The following is a 20334-nucleotide window of genomic DNA, read 5'->3' as shown; positions in this document are numbered from 1 at the left end:
TCTTAGATCTTTTTAGATTATATCTTATATCTTTTAGAAATTTCCTTTTGAACCTTAGAATCAGCTTTTCTACTTTCAGAGAAAAAACTTGTTAGCATTTTTATTGGGAATGCACTAAACTTAAGAATAGGACTCTAAATTATCTTTTATAATCATTTTTTAGTTGATTCATGGTTTCCAGGTAAAAATCACATCATCTCCAAATAATGAAAAATTTACCTCTTCATTTCTCATGAAGAATCGTTTTTGGGGGGTGTAAAAAGGCAGCAGCTTCATTTCTTTCTTTCTTTTTTCTTAACATAATAAGATTCTTCAAATGGACAATGGTTCAAAGTTTTAAAAGTTAGTGTAAACAGGAGGAAAATTATCTTCCTACCCCCTTCTCCAGCTCTCCTCTCCACAGGCACCCGATGTTCCTTGTAGTGTCTTTTATATCTTTCTACAGATAACTCATATGCATGCAGGCCAGCACAGCTGCCCCTGAGCGTGCTCCAGGTGGCACAGTCGTAGAAGCCCTAGCAAAAGCTGGGCTTTAGAAAACCAAAGAGGGCCAAAGAGGAGGTCCTTTCCTGTGTCTTATCTTCTCAGTGACTAAATAAGTAGAAATAGAAAAGACATAGGCCCTGAGTCCCAAGATAGTTCCCACCCTTCTCTGGAAGAGTGTCCCAGACCCGGAGGGCTTAGAAGAGCTGGGGCTCTGACTTCTACTTTTAGGACATTTATTTTTCACCAACAAATTCTACCTCCTTATCTGCTTCACACAGATGAATCCCAGACACACAGGTTCTCTCTATTACCAAAATAGCCACAAACATCTAGCAACTTGAAGCCCAGGATATGTTTAGGGCCTGAGATCTGGAGTTGGATGTGGGCCTCCTGTTTATGGAGTCATCTCTTCCAGAGTCTTCCAGTGTTGTCCAGGTAATATCTCTGAGGGTCTCTTGAGACCACTGAAGCGACAGGCTTAGAAGTTTGCTCTTAGCTTCTCTAGCTGGCGGATCTTCCCCCATTCCACCCCCTACGGCAGCCAGGAGCAAGAGATAAAATGAAAAGGGTAACTCCCAGCAGCTGGCCCAAGAGATAGCAGTGGGGAGGGAGCAAGAGAAAAGAAACGTGTGGGAGCTCACAGGAGGAGTGGAAGGAAACTCTACTATTTACAGATTCTTAAGCCAATGAAAGTACCTCCATCATTTTCTCTCGGGACAGATCCAGAGAGGCAGCACGGAGCAACAGTTCAAGACAGGCATTTTCTGTGGTCGAGTGGAGAAGAGCGGCCTGCAACCATGGGACAGGGTGAGCCAAGCCATTTCTCCATGGGGCTTACTTGACTCTCAGTAGCTCTTCCACAATAACGTGTTTTCATTAAGAGAAATAGGATGGTGGTGGACGTGATGGTGGTGTGACTCTGGTGGGGGTGGTAGTAGGTGCTGCTGGTGGACGTGATGGTTGGTGGGGCTATGTCGGGGAGTGGTACTGGGTGCTGTGGCAGCGGTAGCCGTGGTATGGCTATGGGTGGCAATATGGTAGGTTGGTGGTGGTAAATCAGTGGTCATAGTTGTGACGACGGTGATGACAGTTAACATGGATTTATGGCATCACAACATGATTATTCTCACTGGGTTGTGACACCCTGGGAAAGCATGAGGGTGTCATAGCCTCAAAGCTAAGTGGGAGAGAAGGGGAGGTAAGAGTCAGGGAATCCAAATACAAGGGACAGAGGCCAACATCAAGCAAGAGAATAGGTAGAACCAGAGGACGCAGAAAGTTCAGGGGCCTCTGCATAAGTCTGTTAGTATATTTACTTACAAGACTTACTGTAAAATGAGAACTGCCTGATAGGCTGTCATAATACTCTCAGGCCCCCTCCTTGGAGAGTTTTTCTGGGCTGCATGGGGCCATCGGTTTGGTGAGCCTTTAGGTGAAAGAGCCAAGTATGATCTCAGGTGAGTTGGTTCTACTCTCTGGGCCTGACTCTTCCCGTCTATAAAACAAGAGAATCGGCTCAGTGATTTCAAAACCAGCTTTAAAAATTATCTGTGTTTGAAGAAGAAAGGAGTAGGGGTGAGCAAAATTCCAGGTTTTATTCATTGTTTTGTTTAGGGACCAGAAAAGAAGGTCAACAATGAGGGCAAGCATTGCTCTTACTAATAATAGTAATAGTCTCATTTAGTGGGACTTCCTACGTGTCTGACACTGTGCTAAGTGTATTAATACATTAACTCATTTAATTTCTCCAACCCTGCAGGGAAGGATGATTATTCTAAGGAAGAGGAAACTGAGGCTCAGATGGTTAAATTACTTGCTTTAGGTGGCGCAGCTAGTATGTAAGTTGAGCCAAGGATTTGAACCTCAGTTCAACTCTGACTCCAGGGTCTCCGCTTTTACTAAAGTTGTCACATTTACCTCGTCTTCATGACTTCCCTTTTCCACAACAGCCATGGGGATCAAGAACTGTGACTTCCAGGCAGCAAAAAACAATGAGGAGCACCACACCAAGGCCATCAGCTCCCAGCACCTCATTGTGAGGAGAGGGCAGCCCTTCACCATAATCCTGTACTTCCAGGCTCCGGTCTATGCATTTACATCCACCCTGAAGAAGGTAGCCCTCATTGCACAAACTGGTGAGTGGGGCAGGCCTAGACCCCTTTGGCGGCAGGCCGGTGGTGGCGGGGGGCGGCGGGGGTTCTTTCTCCAGCACCTCCTCAGGGAAAAAGGGGCAAATGGCCCACAATGCACCTGAGCCTCAAGAAGTCCTGTCCACCTGGCAGGGCTGTGGTGAGGATGAAATAACATGCATAAAAAGTAGTGTTTATTGGGGTGACTGGGTGGCTCAGTTGGTCAAGCAGCCAACTCTTGATTTTGGCTCAGGTCATGATCACAGGTCCTGGGATCGAGGCCCTTCATGTGGCTCCACACTCAACGGGGAGTCCGCTTGAGGATTCTCTCTCCCCCTCCACCCTTCCCCCTGCTCTCTCTCTAAAATAGGTAAAATAAATCTTTTTAAAAATCACATTTATTATGACTCAGAAGTTGCTGAGCATCATTATCACTAAGGGGCTCCTTTTGGTTACAAATATATCAGTGCCTGAATGGATCTCATCTAGGCTTAAGATAACATTTAATTGCTACTATTTATTGAATTTATACTACATATCAGATATTGGGCCAAGTGCTTCACATGCAATATCTCATTAAGACCTCACATCCGTCCTACGAAGAAGGCGTACCACTCCACCCATTTTATACACTATGGACCTTTTCTAGATGTGGGTCCATGAGCACTGAGAACTTGTGCTCTCCTATCACCCTTTACTGCCACCCATTACTGGATGGACTTCTTCCATCCTCACCAAAAACCAATTTTCACCTGTTCTAACTTTATGATACTTGACTTTATTACTCTGAGTTGTGACCAAAAGGTCCAAATGACCAATTCATCTCCGTGTGACTGCAGGAGAGCACCCTTCCAAGGCCAAGAAGACCCAAGCCATGTTCCCAATTTCCCGTTTGGGGGACCAGAAGTGGTGGAATGCGGCAGTGGAAGACAGAGATGACCAGTGCTGGACCATCTCTGTGACTGCGCCCGCAGACGCCATCATTGGCCGCTACTCGCTCCTGCTGCAGGTCTTGGGCAAGAAGCAACTCCTCCTAGGCCAGTTCACAGTGCTCTTTAACCCATGGGCTCGAGGTGAGTTTGGACCTGAACCAGCCTGGGCTGCACAGGGACTCCAGGCATAGGAGCTGGGACACAGCTCTGGCAGGAAGTGACTTCCCCAGGCCCCGGTGCGCAGCTCCAAGGACAGCACCAGCACTCAGTTACTGTGGTACCTGCTCCCTGGATGAATGGCCTCTCAGACCCGGGGTCTGTGTTGGTGTCACCCTTGGCAGAAGCAGCCTGGGGCCTCCCCCTGAAAGGAAAGGCTTGTCTCACCACCAAACCCTGGTGCCAGGTCGGGCTCTTTGGTCACAGGAGCTGAGACTCACTGAGATGACCCTGGGAGAGCTACTCTTTATTGTGACAGTACAGGGGCTGAGAACTGGAAAGTGGTTCAGGAATGGACACAACCTGAGGGACGGGCTTCTCGGTTTCTTCCCCGGGCTCCCATAGTCTGTGTCCAGGGTGAATCCAGGGTTTGCAGGACCTGAGGTTTATTTATATAATTTGGGGGACCCTCTTTAAGAAAAAGAATACAAAATTTTGAATTGCTCAGGCCTAAAGTGGTCTGTGCCAGTGAAGGGCCCAAAGCTTCAGCTTCATCAGCTCCACAATAAATCTGCCCTGTTTGGTTGTCTGCTTTTCTCCACTTGTATGTTCTGTTCTTACTACTGGCTGCTGGGTCCTCTCCACATCAACTTAAGTATTTGCTAGAGTGGCAAATCAAACAGCTAGTGGCCTGTAGCTCAGCAGACTAAGGGTGGGCTTTCCTGAGATCAGGTGACCTCCTGCAGCCCAACCAGTGGCTACCTCTGGCAAAGCTGTTGGGACTATTTCATTTTCAAAAGATCATCAGATGTGGTTGACATGCTCCAAACACAAGGAGGGCATCTCCTCTTCCTTCCCATTCTGAAGGTTGAGTCTGTCTTTCCTTTTTAAATCTGCCACCCCCCACCTTAATCCTTGGGGCTTCCTGAAGCATTGCTTAGGGGGATGGAAAACAATTTCGACCAGCTTTCCCTCGCTACCCAGACAACAAATGCAGAGCCTTTCTCTTTCAGGAGTTTCACTGCCAGCCTGAAGGGGCCCTTGTTATACAGCAGGGCTGGGAGACAAAAGGAAACACAGGGAAGCAGAAGAAATCTTCCCGGGTTTCTCCAGCCAGTTCCTAACTCCCTTTCTATGTGGCATCTGAAACCCAGGGGACTCCCTCTCTCCACGTTTCTTGCATGGGGTGGGGTTCTCCAGTCCCCCCTCCTTCAGATAGCCCTGCCTATTTTCAGTTCAGGCTCTTATTTCCTGATTCAAGGGGATGAGCAGGTAGAGCAATAGATAGGAACGAGTGTCCATTCAGGTGCAGCTGCCCCATGCGGGTAAACGTGGAGTCAGGGCCCCTTCAGCTGGGGGAGGATCCATGGCTCTTGACATATTTCCCTCCAAAGCTGAGGCCCTAGTGTCCCTGCCTCGCTGACTCGAACCCACAACCAGAGCTAGGCCCTTGTGGCCAGAGCAAAGACACAGCAAAGACAGTTCTGAGACCATGCTCAGTTCAGTGGGAACTCTTAGTCTTGACTCCATGCCGGGTTTCTCGCGTCTATGCTTGGTTTGACCCTGCCTGGGAAAGGCCTCTCTGTGTGAGTCCGTATGGAGAGGTCTGTGTTGGCAGGGGTGAGTTATTGGCTCTGCTTCTCTGGGAGGTGATTAAGAGATTTTCAGATTATCTGGGACTCAGTCCATCTTAGCATACTTGGAGATGGGACTCTCCTGGACTCAAAAGGAAATTTTATATCGTATAAAGAAAGTCCTATTCATAAGCAGAGAACTTTATAAAAGGGGCCACACCCTGGGGCGGAAGGGGAGGGTGATGCTACCTGTGCTCTGATAAGGTACCTCCCAGAGCCCTGCAGAGCCTGGGGCCTAGCACCTCACTTTGAAGTGATTTTATAGAGAGTCTCAAGATGGAGGAGCAGGAGTCAAGGGCTCCTTGGGCACATGGTTCTGTGATTTTAGGCCTCATGTTCTTCAGGGCTTCCCGATTTTTAATATCCTATCCTTCTGTTGTTGTGAGTACCCTCATCGCAGCAGATGCCTGGAGGGATAATCTGGAAAGCTTTTTCTCTTATTAGTCCCCAGGAACCAGCCTAAGCACCCTCCTCCTCCTCCCCCACCCCCCCACCCAGCAACAGCTGCAGAGAGAGACACTTGGCAAACAGAGCAGATCTCCCCTGCCGCTCCCGGCTTTCTAGAGTGTCCTCCTTAAAGCCTACCAGCCTCCTCATGAACCCCAGCCCGACCCTGTGAGGAAGGCAGCAGGACAGGCCAGAGAGACTGTGGGAGTCTTAGACGCACTTGGACGCCCCCAGGGCTTCCACTGGCTTCTACCTCACCCAGCTCCACCATTCCCTCTGACCTTGTCTTACCAGATGCTCCTCTTCCTTTCTGCTCACCCCTGTCAACCTATGTTTGATCGTTTTTTTTTTCCCTGAAACACTATTTTTAAATTTTTTTTTAACATTTTATTTTTAAGTAATCTCTACGCCCAACATGGGGCTCAAACTTATAACCCAAGATCAAGAGTCGCATGCTCTACTGACTGAGCCAGCCAAGCATTTGGCTGTGAGATATAACAGGCCCACTGGGAAGTTCCCTGAGCTGTTGCCAAATTCTCTTGGGCCAAAAGCACTCTGGCTGCCCATGTCTTCTGGGAACCAGTAGGCTTTTTAAGCTTGGCTTGTTCCTGTCTGTCTGGCGGACCATGAAGGCCACTTTGGCTGACCCAGGGACTCTAACCCCTGTTCCTACTCTGCACCAGAGAAGAGTCTGGGTCCCAGTGGGGTCACTGAAAAAAGGGAATTCCTCTCCAGTTTTCATCATGCCCAGAGCTAAAGAGAAGGCCGGCAGCCAAACCTGACCTGAGCAGGGAGAGCAGAGGCCTAGGTGTGGAGGGCAGGCCTAGCACCCCATAGGCCCTCATCCCTGCCTGCTTTTCACCAGAGGATGCTGTGTTCCTGAAGAAGGAGTCTCAACGCACGGAGTACGTGTTGAACCAGAACGGCCTCATCTACCTGGGTACCGCTGACTGCTTCCACGCAGAGCCCTGGGACTTTGGCCAGGTATAGGGATCTCTGGGAAAGGATAGGGGCCAGTAATTGCCCCATAACCTTCAGTGTTCAGGCCAGACAGAGCTGGCAGGTCCAAAAGCCTGTAGGTTATGAGGCCATTTCTTCTTCTTTTTTTTTTAAGGATTCATGCCATAAGTTTATTTATAAACATCTTGAGTATGTTGAATTCAAGAGTTTGATCCATTTTTCGAAGAGATTGCACCTCTTAAAATGATCCTTTTCACATTTGTTTAATGGATTAATTAAAACACCCTTATTTCTGAAGCAGTTAGTGTCCTACTACAAAATAAGGTGAAGCAAATCCAGATCCAAAGTACAGTCATCATAATTAGTAACTGCCACTTGTTTTCCACTGAAAATGGCCAATTCTTCCCTAGGCCCTCCTCATAGTGGCTTCTACAGACCACAGAGGTTGGTGAACCTCCAGATGCTCTGTCCCAACATAGCGCTCTTGGAAGTTCTGGGAAAGGTGCAGATACCCAAGATCGAAGAAATGATGGCACCACACCGAATCCTTTTTTCACAACCTTGTTCCCTGGTGTATCAGTGAGGCTTCTTTTGGCCATTTCAGCTATGTGGTGCCTCTCTTTCCTCAGGGCCACGTCAGACCATCTTCCACAGCTTCCAGAGTTATCTTCCTAAGGGCCACAGCAAATCAAACCTCTGTTAAATCCCCACTGTCTACAGGATAAAAACTAAATGCCCTGGCTTGACCTCCAAGGTCCTTCAGAGCCAGGCCACTGCTTTTCTTTCCTCAAGAGCCACCCCACGCTCCAGTTTCTGGCCATCCCCTGAACAGACAGGCTGAATATGCCTAGAATACCTTCCCTCCTTTATCACCCCAGAAAATTCCTATCCATCTTTTAAGACCATCAGAATGTTTTCCTCAGCCCCCAAAGGTTAAGAGTGACTCTCCCCACTATGCCCTCTGCTCTGGGTTGGCATCTCTCCTAGAGCCCTGGCCATGTTGCTGAGATCTGTAGTCTACCGGCCTGCGTGTCCCCCTCTGCTCCCAAACTGCGGGTCCCTCAAGAGCAAACGCTGCCTTGGTCTCCTCCCCATGTGGGTCAGTGATGGCAGGAGCAGTAGGAGCACACAAAATGGGCAACAACAAAAATCAAACAATACAGCTCTGGTCCTCAAGGGCTCACGCCCTGTCAGGAAGGTCAGATAACAGAACAGGCAAAGGATGGGACTGCATGGACACAGGGACCAGGGGGCACAGCGGGAGAGAGGGAAAAGCCAGAACTCCCACAGGACACAAGAAGGCAAGGCAGGAAGGAGTGGAACCTGAGTCTGGGAGAAGGATGAGGTGATGGTGGGGGAGGAGTACCCAACCTGGAGGCCCTTCATCACGGTCCTGTGTGCTCCTTCCAGTTTGAGAGCAGTGTCATTGACCTCAGCCTGGGCTTACTGAGCACGGACAAGCAGGTGGAGGAGTGGGGCAACCCGGAGCATGTGGCCCACATTTTGGGTGCCTTGGTGAGTGAGGTGGGGAGGGAGGGGAGCCTTCTGCCGGAGCTGCCTACATTTACGGCCCTGGAAACCTTCAAATCACAAATGGTCCCTTCCTCCCAGGATGTGGGGGTCAGTTCCTGGAGAAAGTCTGAGTGAGGAGGGAGGACAGTAGCATCCACAAGGGAGAGAAAAGCAAAGGGAAGTATCATCCCTCAGGACCCAAGCCAGGAGGACTAAAACTGGCCTGGAGTTCCTCAGAGCCCTCCTCCCTCCGTTGCCTCCTCCCGTCAGCCCAACCCGCAGGCTTAGGTCCATGGGAAGGAGGGGGTAGGGTCTATCTTGCCCAGTGTTTGCTGCTCAAATGGTTAATTGTTTTCATTTCTAAATTACTCCTAAGAATATACAGACCATGAAGGTAGTTTGGCAGCTTCCTCCTCTCCCTAAATGTCCTTTCTGGGGAACCATGAGTTCCCCATTTCAGCTTGTGCCTCTGGACTCCCCTCTGAAGAAGTGGAGAAGGACAAGGTCAACCTGTGAGGAGGAGGAAGCTTGGGACAAGTGGGCCTTGAGGCCCCAAGAGCAAATGCCCTCAAAGAAATCAGGGTCAGGCAAGTGAAGGAGCACTGAAACCAGCCCCCAGTGAGAGGCAGCTCTCCTGCTCCTCTTGTGATGTGTGCTTTGCTTGCCAATGTGGTCCACAAACCCCTGGCTTCCAGAGGACTAGATAAAAAGAATTCCCCGGGCCCCACTCCTAGAGATTATAATCCAGTGGGGAGGGTGAAGCCCAGGAGTATCCAGATGATTCTGATACAAGTGGTCTAAGCCCTCTTACTCCCTGCCCCCCTCCAGAGGCGGTTCTGTCCCGGGCCCCACATAACATCCACACATTTCCACAAACAGCTGCATGCTCTCAAGGAGAAGAGTGTCCTGCCCACCCCACAGACCACCGCCGCCGCCCAGGAAGGGGCCTTGCTGAGCAAGCGCCGGGGCAGTGTGCCCATCCTGCGCCAGTGGATCACAGGCCAAGGGCGACCTGTGTGTGACAGTCAGGCCTGGGTGTTCGCCGCAGTGGCTTGCACAGGTACAGAGCTGGCTTGCCTGCCGCACCCCCGGGTCACCCTGGCTACTGTACAGCGTGCCCGCCCTGCCCCATGGCTTTCGCCCTGACACTTTCCCTGCCCTTGCCCCAGCAGGAGCAAGCCCCGGTGCTCTGTTGTACCTTCTGTAAGCCTCGCCCTGCTGTATACTCTGCCTGCTGTGTAAACTGTCTGTACCTCCTCTCTCGGCCTTTACGCATCCCAGGCCTGTGGGTCAGTCCTACCTGCCAGGTGCCTGCGCCCCTCCTCTTTCCACGGTGTCAGGTGGCACTTCAGACCATGCCTGCCCAGAGGAGACACTGAGAACACTAGCTATACATACCCAGGCCTCCCTGGCATCCCCTGACTCTCCGGCCCCCTCCCATGCAGTGCTGCGATGCCTGGGAATCCCTGCCCGCGTCATTACCACGTTTGCCTCAGCCCAGGGAACCGGCGGCCGCTTGTTTGTAGATGAATACTACAGTGAGGAGGGCCTTCAGAATGGAGAAGCCCAAAGAGGCAGAATCTGGTGAGAAGCCCACAGACAGTGAGGTCCCAGGCATGGGAGGGCTCCGAATCCACAAGGTATAACCTCACGGCACCTCCTGCACATGCTGAGTGACCCTAGCACTGAGAGGAGGCCCTCAAGACTCTTGTAGGCAGGATGCCGATGGTCAGTCGTGGCATGTGCCCCCCACCCCCGGGAGTGTTGCAGCCACCCTTACAGTGTCCTCCCATCCCCATGGCAATAATGACTCTGCCATGTCTAGTCCTCTTCAGGACTACTTTTTTTCACCGAACTTGAATTACTCCTTTGGTACCTTCAGGATCTTCCAGACTTCCACGGAGTGCTGGATGACCCGGCCTGCTTTGCCCCCAGGTTATGACGGATGGCAGATTCTGTACCCACGTGTTCCCAGTGGAGGTGGAGGTAAAGGCTGGGGGTAGGCCCAGTACCATCCTGGGCTGCACAAAGCTGTACAAGCAAGAAGTCCCTCGAAAACAGGAGCAGCAGGAGGTCCAAAGGGGGTCTGCATCTCCTAAAACAGGAGAAGTGGAAGGAATGATAGTGGCCAGCAGAATGCTTACCTGAAGCCAACAGGCTCAAGGGAACAAAGGTGTTAGCCATCTAGGCCCAAGGCCATGGGGAAACTTGCCCTACCTCAGAGCAACGGGCGAGGGAGCAGAGTCTCAATGAAGGGAAAAAGGTCTTAAGATAGCTGGTGGATGTGCTGGGTTAGGGGCTTGTGGCATGGGATTTCTGAGGTTCTGGATATGGATAAAGAGGGTATCAAGATAGGCTCAAGCTCAGAGAGGAAATCTTCAGGAGCCATAAAAGGATTGCTCTTCCTTTCTCAGCAGCTGAATAGTAATAGAGCCTGGCACATAGTAAGTGCTCAATAAAGGTGACCTACTCCTATCATATCCATAGCAGAGCTGGCTAAGGAACTCTGGTGTACTACGTTCCTCTGAGGTTCTACCTGTCCAATTTGAGAGGGCTCCTGCCACAAGCCATGACCAAAAAGTACTGTCACTAAATAACTGTGAATTTCACCACTGCAATGCCCTTTCAGAAACTGCCTAGTGCCCACCTCTGACCTTAATCTTGGGGGAGGGAAAATAGTGTATAGGCTGGGGACAGAGGTTATGCAGCTCTGACTCAGAGAGAGGTCTGGGTATGGTTCCTCTTGCTCACTGACCTTTTTCTCCCTCAGTTCTGGGGTCCTGTGATCTGGCCCCTGTCAGAGCAGTCAAGGAGGGGACACTAAGCCTGACCCCTGGAGTATCAGACCTTTTCGCCGCAGTAAATGCCTCGTGTGTGGTCTGGAAGTGTCGTGAGGATGGCGCACTGGAGCTGACCAACTCCAGCACTAAGTATGTTGGCAACAACATTAGCACCAAGGGTGTGGGCAGCAACCGCTGTGAGGACATCACTCAGAACTACAAGTATCCTGAAGGTACTGGGCAGGGGAGGGCCCCAGGCTTCTCAGCACCTGAAATGCCAACAGAGGGGAAGGGATGGGGCAGAAGGACGCAGGCCAGAGAGACTCATAGTCTTCTCCTCATCATATAAAATAGGGCTTTGTAACCCCATTTGATACTATCAACATTTTGGGCCAGATAACTCTCCATTGTGGGGGCTTGTGCATCATAGGATGTTTAGCAGCATTCTCAGACTGCATCCACTAGATGCCAGCAACCCACAACAACAGGTTGTGACAGACAACCAAAAGTCTCCAGGTGTTTCTAAATGTCCCCTGGGGGGCAAACTTGCCCCCAGTTGAAAACCACTACTATAAAACAACACACTTAATACCAAGCCCAGCTGCCAGAAGATGTTCTCCCTCTCTCCTTCTCGCCCTCTCTTCCAGCACCCCAAATCTGTTCCTTCCTCCATATTGATTAATGGCACCACCGTCACCTATTTGTCCAAACAAGAAGGCTTGCACCCTCTTCAACTCTCCCTCCTTCACTGCCCCACTTTCTCTCATATCTGTTTCCTTATCTCCTTCCTCACTGCTTATAGAAAATTCAGGGCCTCAACATCTCTTGTCTGCAGCATTTTAACAGCCTCCTAACTGGAACCCCAGGTCCCATCTCTCCATTATCATTCCCTTTCCAACTCAGTTTCCAGAGTGAGCTTTCTAAGACACAAAATAATGTTACTCCCCTGCTCTAGAATATTCCATGGCCCCCACTGCCCTTGGAATAAGTCAATTCCTTCACTTAGGAAGATGTGAGTCCCTGCAGATCTGTCCTCAGAGTCAGTATGACTTGTCCAAAAGCTTGCTCTCCCACCATTCAAGGGGCAAATGCATAACACTTGAAGAACTGGAATGACCTGGAAGAGACATGCTATATCTGTAGTGGATCTGCCCAACATAGACCTTTTTTTTTTTTAAGTTTTTATTTAAATTCCAGTTAGTTAACATACAGTGTAATATTAGTTTCAGGTGTATAATATGATTCAACACTTCCATACATCACCCAGTGCTCATCATGACAAGTGCCCTCCTTAATTCCCATCACCTGTTAACCCATCCCCCCCACCCACCTCCCCTCTGGTAACCACCAGTTTGTTCTTTATAGTTAAGAGTGTTTCTTGGTTTGCCTCTCCCTCTTTTCTCCCCCTTTGCTTATTTGTTTTGTCTCTTAAATTCCACATATGAGTGAAGTCATAGGTATTTGTCTTTCTCTGACCGATTTATTTCACTTAGCATAATACACTCTAGCTCCATCCATATCATTGCAAATTGCAAGATTTCATTCTTTTTTATGGTTGAATAGTATTCCTGTGTGTGTGTGTGTGTGTGTATCACATCTTCTTATTTATTCATCAATTGATGGACACTTGGGCTGCTTCCATAATTTGACTAGTTGTAGAAAATGCTGCTATAAACATCAGGGAGCATGTATCCCTTTGAATTCGTATTTTTGTATTCTTTGGGTAAGTACCTACTAGTACAATTGCTGGATTGCAGGGTAGTTCTATTTTTAACCTTTTGAGGAACCTCCATACTGTTTTCCAGAGTAGCTGCACCCGTTTGCATTCCCACCAACAGTGCAAGAGGGTTCCCCTTTCTCCACATCCCCACCAAAACCTGTTTCTTGTGTTGTTGATTTTAGCCATTCTGACAGGTGTGAGGTGGTATCTCATTGTAGTTTTGATTTGCATTCCCTGATGATGAGTGATGTTAAGCATCTTTTCATGTGTCTGTTGGCCATCTGTATGTCTTCTTTGGAGAAACATCTATTCATGTCTTCTGCCCATTTTTTAATTGGATTATTCATTTTGGGGATGTTGAGTTTTATAAGTTCTTTATTTTGGATACTACCCTCTATCAGACATGTCATTTGCACATATCTTCTCCCATTCCATAGGCTGCCTTTTAGTTTTGCTGTTTGTTTCCTTTGCTGTGCAGAAGCTTTTTGATGTAGTCCCAATAGTTTAATTTTGCTTTTCTCTTGCCTCAGGAGACATATCTGGAAAGAAGTTGCTATGGCCAATGTCAAAGAAGTCATCGCTTGACTTCTAGGATTTTTTTATATGGTTTCAGGTCTCACATTAGGGCTCTTTTTTTTTTCTTTTTTTAAGCTAAATGTGGCCTTAGAGGGTTGCAGAGCTCTTGTGACTTTGGCATTTGAGTAGCAGTGGGTAAATGAATCTTAATCTTGGACTTTTATTAGAAGGGTCTATATCCTCTGGATAAGAGGCCTGCTTTGTTTCCTCCATTCTTCAGGATCTCCTCAAGAAAAAGAGGTGCTGGAGAAAGTCCAGGAAGAGAGAATGCGACATGAAAAACACAGTGGTATCCATCTTCCCAGTCTCAAGACTGCTGAGCCTCTATACATGTTCTTGGAAGCACCCTGCTCCGTATACCTGGGAGGGAATGCCCAGTTCTCAGTGAGCCTGGTTAACCCCAGTGACCAGGAGAGGGCAGTGCAGCTGGCATTTGGGTTGCAGGCAATATACTACAATGGCATCCTTGCTGCTGAGCTCTGGAAGAAGAAGCAGTCCCTGATGCTCGGTGCCAACATGGGTAATTCTATGGCCCCCCAGATATCCCCAAACCTCAGCTCCCACCCTGGGAGGCAGCAGCCATGGGGCACCCCTGAAGGTCTGAAGAGGTGGCTTCAAGCCCCTGGTGTGCCATTTCTCTGCCATTCAACACATACTTATTGAGCTTCACACAGACCAAAGCCCCCCTAATTTCAACTGCAATCAGATAAGTAAACAGACAATGGTAGCAGTTACAGAAGTGTTTGATAAGGTCAACAGAATACAAGGCAGGGGAGCATCTCACCCAGGTAAAGCAGACTGCACTGGGTCTGAAAGGACAAGGAGGAAGGGCAATGACAGGCAGAAAAGTGCATCATGAATATTCAAGGAAGAAGGAACATGTGCACAGGTTCTTCCTCTCCCCCAAAGTCCTACTTCATTGGTCTGGGGTGGGGTCCAGGCATTGGTACTTTTTAAAAGCTCCCTATGTTATCCTAGGGTTGAAAGTCCCTGGATTAGAGCAGTTGTTCTCAAACTTTGCTGCCTATCAGAATCACCTGGGGAAGTTTGATGCTCAGCCTGCATCCCCAGACCAATTGAATCAGAAACTCCATGGTTGGACCCAAACATCAAAAACGATTTAAATTCATCGGGTGATTCCAATGTGCAAACAAAAGAGAATCAGTGGACCGCAGCTTGTCTACATTATTGCAACAGCCTCCTAACCAGCTCCCCTGCCTCCAGTCTCTCCACCATGTTCCCTTTCTGCAGGGGGCGGGGGCTGGATCACACAGGGGGTTGTATATCATGCCAAGGAGTTTGAGTTTTGTTCTTTGGGCAGTGGGAAGCTGGGGAAAATTTGAACTAGAGGGGCTACTGTGATCAGAAATCCATCTGAAAAAAAAAAAAGAACAGTTGTTGGAATGGAATGGAAGAGGTCATATTAGAATAATGACTCTCAAACTTGGCTCCATGTTGAATCACCTGGGGAACTTTAAAAATACGCTTGCTGCCGGGGCCTTGCTGCCAGAGTCAGATATAATCGATCTGGTGTGTAGCCTGGCACTGGGACTATTTTCATAAAGCTCTCTCTCTGATTCTAATGGGCATCTAATGTTGAGAACCACTGGATCAGAGGTTGGAAGGTTTTGTAATAAGTTAAAGCATGAAGGACAAATTAGACTAGCAGCACTTCAAATGAAGACATATTAAGGAGGTAGGATAGATTGGACTTGTAAGTATGTGTGTGTGGGGGGGCTGGTCAGAGTGTTGCTTCCTCTCTAGGATAGGGAAAATGAGGAAGAGCAAGTATGGGGAGGATGATGAGTTCTGTTTATGGTATGTTGGGTTTGAAAGCCCCTGAGACATCCAAACAGAGATGGCTAGTAGGCAGCTGGAAACCTAAACCTGGCATTCAAAAGAATGGCCTGGGTTGGAGACCAGATGTGGGAATCCCAGCACAGAGGGAGCGGCCAAGAGTCAGGGCATTGATGAACTCCTAGGAATGGAAGGATTGTGAGAAGAGACGAGGCTGAAAGGGGAACCCAGGCAGCACCAGCATGTAGGCGGCAGGCAGGGAAAGAACAGGGAATAAGGGAAACAGAGAGGTCAAAGAGAGGAAGGAGCACCCAGCAGGGGCAGCAGAGTGGCCATGAGATGTCAAGGCTGAAAAGCAGACGCTAAGGAGTGGTCTTACTGAGAAGTGATGGCAAAGTCCAGCTTCCTGGGGGCTAAACTGATGGAGAGTTGAGGAAGCGAGACATCGTATACAGTCCTTCCTGGAAGAACAGACCGAAGTCAGCCAGGGACACTGGGTAGAGGGAGGGTGGTTTTTTGCTTATTTAAGATGAGAGAGCAGAATCTGCTTACATGCTGAGGAAAACAATCAACAGAGAGGGAAAGCCTGAAGCCTCCGGAAAAATGGGTTATAACTGATGGTGCAACCCTGAGGGGACATGAGAGGCAACTAGAATAACTATAGCCTACTTTTGGTAGACACAGTGTTAAGTGTTCCATACACACGGTCTCATTTACCCTTACAACAACCTTCTGCGGCAGCAGCTACTATTATCCCACTTTACAGATGAGGAGATCAAAACACAGAGAGGTTACATAATTTGCCCCAAAGTTAACGAGCAGGCAGTGGTAGGGTCAGGATGGGGCACAGACTTAAAAAGTGGAGGGTTTACTTGGGGGAGGGAGGACATCTCATCTTCCTGGGGATGGTGGGAGCAGGGGTAGATGACTATGTCTGCAGGCTGGGACTGGGAACATGAGCTTGAGAAGATTCCTAGACAGTGAAAGATGCCTTCATTTTCTCAGCAAAAGGAGAAAGCAGAGAATAAGAAGGAACTAAGGGCATATATTCAGCAACAACTGTGTGGCAGGGTCTGAGTTAAGCACTCAGTATCTCATTTAACACAAGCCACCCATCAGGTAGGCATTCTTATTAGACAAAGAAGCTGAGGCCAGAGAGCTTAACTTGTTCTAGTTTGCCGGGGCCTTCAACAACCCCACTGAGGTGGTCTGTCAAGAAAGTTGGAGGCAGTGATGGTGGTAGGGAGTGGGGTCTTAACAGAGTTCAAGTTTGAAATTGCTATGAGAAATGAGGCATCTTTCTGGCTTCAGTGAGATACAGACTCCTTTGCATTGTGTGTAATATTGCCTGTTTCCAGGGCACACACCTTCATGATTTGCACTGACTCCACTTGTCCTGTTTCAGTTAACAAAGCCATCAAAAACCTGGCCTTCTTCCATTTTGAGCAAAGCCCACCAGAGAACAGCTTCCTCAGACTCACTGTCATGGCCACGGCAACACAGTCTGAGCCCAGCCTTAGCTGCTTTGCTCAGGAAGACATCGCCATTTGTAGACCACACCTTACCATTGAGGTAGGCACCAGTCTTTCCCCAAATCACTCTCGTTTGCTCCTGTCTCAGAAGGAATCAGAGCCCCTCAAGCGTCAGGGCAAACAACTATGCTGTAGGATTACCAGGAAATGCTAGGTTGAGAGCTCCTTCTCTTGAGATGGTTTCTTACATATGCTATTAACGTTTACATCTTCCAACTTCTTTTTTTGGTTACATAAAGATTTTAAAAATCAGGGCCTCCCCAGTTGCTGCCTTCATACTTGGGTAATACTAGCCTACATTTATTTAGCAATTTATACATATGCCAATGTATTTTCACCTTCTTTAATACAAAATCCTTGTGAGGTAGAATTATTCCCATTATACAGGTGAGGAAACAGTCCTAGAGATTATCATACCCATGATCATGAAAATGGGATGTTTTAGAGGCTTATGGCTCTTGATCTAGTCCTCTATCCACATGTCTACCCTGACCAAAATGAATGTGATCTGGTCCTAGCCCTCAACGAGGTTATGTTATAGTTAAGTAAATGAGACACAACGTTAGGTCTTTTATGTAAGTGCTTCAATAGAGTACAAAGTCATTACGGCATAAGTGAAGTAAGGGGATTAATCTCAGCTGGTGGGTTTGAGGAAGGCTTAATAGGAGGCACTTATGCTGAGCCTTGAAAAATAGGTAAGCTTTAGTGCAGAGATTGGGGAAGGCCATTGCAGGCAGAAGACTAAACAGAGAGGCCCCAAAGGGAGTCTGAGAGGGGTGCTGGGATGTCATTTAGTCAAGGGAAGTAGAGGTGAGGCTGGAAAAGGGGATTGGGGTCAGACCATGAAGGGCTCTGAATGCCAACCAAAGCTGAATTCTGAACACAATGGGAACCCCTCCAAGGTTTCTAAGAGGAGGAGAGGCACCATCAGAAATGGCCATGGATGAATCAAGGCAAGGGTAAGTATAAACGCAGGAAGACCTGTGGAGAGCTAAAGAAGTCAGGTGTGAAGTTTGGGTCCGGATGGCAGAGACAGGAGAGTAACTGAGGAGAGTACAAGGAGGGTGCCTAGGAGGGGAAGCAGTAACTGTAGCCCTGTGCTCTTTGCACCTGCTCCAGGTTTTGCCTCTTCCTACAGATGCCAGAGACAGCAGAGCAATATCAACTTCTTAAGGCTTCAGTCCGCCTCCATAACTTCCTAGATGCTCCCATGAAGGACTGTGTGATCTCCCTCTTTGGAAGGGGGCTCATTTACAGAGAGAGGAGGTACAGGTAAGAGACCACAAGCTTCTTGGGGCGCCTGGGTGGCTCAGTCAGTTAAGCATCTGCCTTCAGCTCAGGTCATGATCTCGGGGTTTGAGCCCCACATGTGGGCTCCCTGCTCAATGGGGAGCCTGCTTCTTTCTTTACTTCTGTCCCCTCCTCCCCCACCCCTGCTTGTGCTCTCTCTCCCTCAAATAAATAAAATCTTTAAAAAAGAGAGAGAGAGACTACAAGCTTCTCATCTCACTGAAACATCTCAACTGGTCAGAAAGGCAGGGACCCAAGATTAATGAGATTTGTCTGCAGAATGACAGCAGAAGTCCACATTCCCTCCAGCAGTACAGGAGTTTCTACCATTTCTCCACTTTTCTCTACTCTTGGCAATACTCAGCTTTCTTTTTTTCCAGTCTAAGAGAAATAAGGTAGTATCTCATTATTGTTTTAATTTGCAACTCTTCATGTTTATTACCCTTTTCTGTTTCCTCCTCGGTAAAAGATTTGTTTTTATCTTTGCCCACTTTTCTTTTGGTGTTTCTGCCTTTCCACCTTGTTGATTTGTAGGAGTTCCCCGTATGAGTCCTTTTTGGTTTCAGATGTTGCAAGTATCTTCTTTCATTATCTCTTCTTCTCTCACTGTGTCCACCACATTCTTCGTTGAAAACACAGTATACAGTTTAGAGTTCACGCTGCCTACTCCTGAAATACCTGGTAGTTGTCTTGTTATTGAGCCAATGCCTCAGCCTTATGAAACTCAATGAATCACTCTTGCCAATAAGTTGAGAGGATGGACTGCCAACATTTAACTACATTTTTGTGGTATCCGAGATCAACTGTGGGGGAAAGCTCCTCAAAGGAAATCTGTGCTACTCCTGTTGTTGGTCACAGGTAGGCCGGAAGGTTGCTGACAGGACGCCAAACACACCTGTTAACATACTGACATGTTCTGTATATGTCTACTGTACCCTTACAGCACTGAGCAATGTGAGGGGTCCAGAACCATAGCCTCCCCAAACATACCCCGGTACTACTACCAAGAGTGGGACCAGACTGAAGTCACAGGTGATAAATAACAGATGCAGCCTGGAAGCCCTTAGAATAGGATGTTTTTCTTCCTAACCATGTAATCATTTGCCATAGGGAGGCTCCTTAAAACCTCCTGTTTCAACAGCAAGGTACTTAAATGTTTATTTCTTCACAGTTCACCTCTTCAAGCAGGGAAGGATCAGTCACCGGGACTAGCAAAGCAATGGGACAGAACTACCACCTGCCTTTTCCTTTATTTCAGATTAGCTTCCGTGTGGCCTGGAAACACCTTGCACACCGAATTCCAGTTCACACCAACACAGGTGGGGCTCCAGAGGCTCACTGTGGAAATGGACTGCGATATGTTCCAGAACGTAACCAACTACAGAAACGTCACTGTGAAGGCCCCTGAACTTCCCGCTTAAACGTCCAATAATCAGCGCATAATTAAAGTCTGATGTTGATAACATGAACTTGGTCCACTAGAGAAATATGAAAATTATTAGGTATATAGAAAACAGGCCCTAGGAGAAAAAAATAAAAGAACTGGACTCCTTTTATACAAAGTTATCATTTTTTGGGGTTTACGTTATTTTGTTGCTATGGCACTCTCTCAGTTTGAATTTAGTTCCTTCTCTTTATGACTCTTATTACAAGTATAAAATGGCACTTGATAAAAGTAAATTAAAACTCATTTGACGTAAGGAATTTCAACCCAAGTACCCACTAATTGCTCAGAAGAATGAATGCTGTGGCTGATTATACCTAAAAAGACCCTGGGGACATCAGCAGGGCAGATGGGATAAGTTGCACCCATGCAAGGAAAAGGACTGGCATTAGATGTTGTGGAGACCTGCAGTACAGGCATAAGGGCTAAGTCAGGTCACCGGAATACACATCATACAGGTTTATCTTGCTTTCCAATATGTGATCTTCCAGACCAATGCAAAAATATAATTAAGTCATGATGATTGTGCAAAAGGATTAACTGAAAAGGCCCTTAAAACTATATAAACTCTCTTATACATTTACAAATTTTTGATGTATAAAAATTTTGTATTTACATTTGGAAACAGATGTAATATATAACAGAACAATAATACAAGTATGCATAAGAAAAACAAATCTGTTCAATAAAATGGACAAACCTAACAAATGAGCTCAATACTAAAAAATAATTTTGGAGACATGGATGGAATAATATTCAGAAGGACTTAATGGTAAGAATAATAATATGTAATTGCTGAAGCACTCAGAGGAGCTTTGAAGTCATCAAGTCAGGTGTTGGGTACCTGGGTGGCTCAGTCAGTTAAACATCTGCCTTCGGCTCAGGTCATGATCCCAGGGTCCTGGAATCGAGTCCCGCACTGGGCTCCTTGCTCAGCGG

The 20334-nt window shown here is 47.8% G+C and overlaps 1 protein-coding gene and 1 pseudogene across 1 annotated transcript; one reads left to right on the top strand and one right to left on the bottom strand.

Annotated features, from left to right (window-relative positions):
- Positions 1 to 1222: 1222 nt before the first annotated feature.
- On the top strand, positions 1223 to 20301 carry EPB42 (erythrocyte membrane protein band 4.2). Its single transcript, XM_032417824.1, has 13 exons — positions 1223 to 1293; positions 2436 to 2621; positions 3455 to 3688; positions 6650 to 6768; positions 8155 to 8259; positions 9136 to 9316; positions 9702 to 9840; positions 10139 to 10242; positions 11027 to 11269; positions 13553 to 13852; positions 16535 to 16701; positions 17800 to 17933; positions 19210 to 20301. The coding sequence occupies exons 1-13, from the start codon at positions 1284 to 1286 to the stop codon at positions 19370 to 19372; spliced, it is 2085 nt and encodes a 694-aa protein (XP_032273715.1). The 5' UTR covers positions 1223 to 1283; the 3' UTR covers positions 19373 to 20301.
- On the bottom strand, positions 7031 to 10432 carry LOC116640435 (annotated as a pseudogene).
- Positions 20302 to 20334: the final 33 nt, after the last annotated feature.

The sequence above is a fragment of the Phoca vitulina genome, unplaced genomic scaffold (assembly GCF_004348235.1).
Source record: "Phoca vitulina isolate PV1807 unplaced genomic scaffold, GSC_HSeal_1.0 scaffold20, whole genome shotgun sequence".
Lineage (NCBI taxonomy): Eukaryota > Metazoa > Chordata > Mammalia > Carnivora > Phocidae > Phoca > Phoca vitulina.
This window is presented reverse-complemented; position numbering and strand designations above follow the sequence as displayed.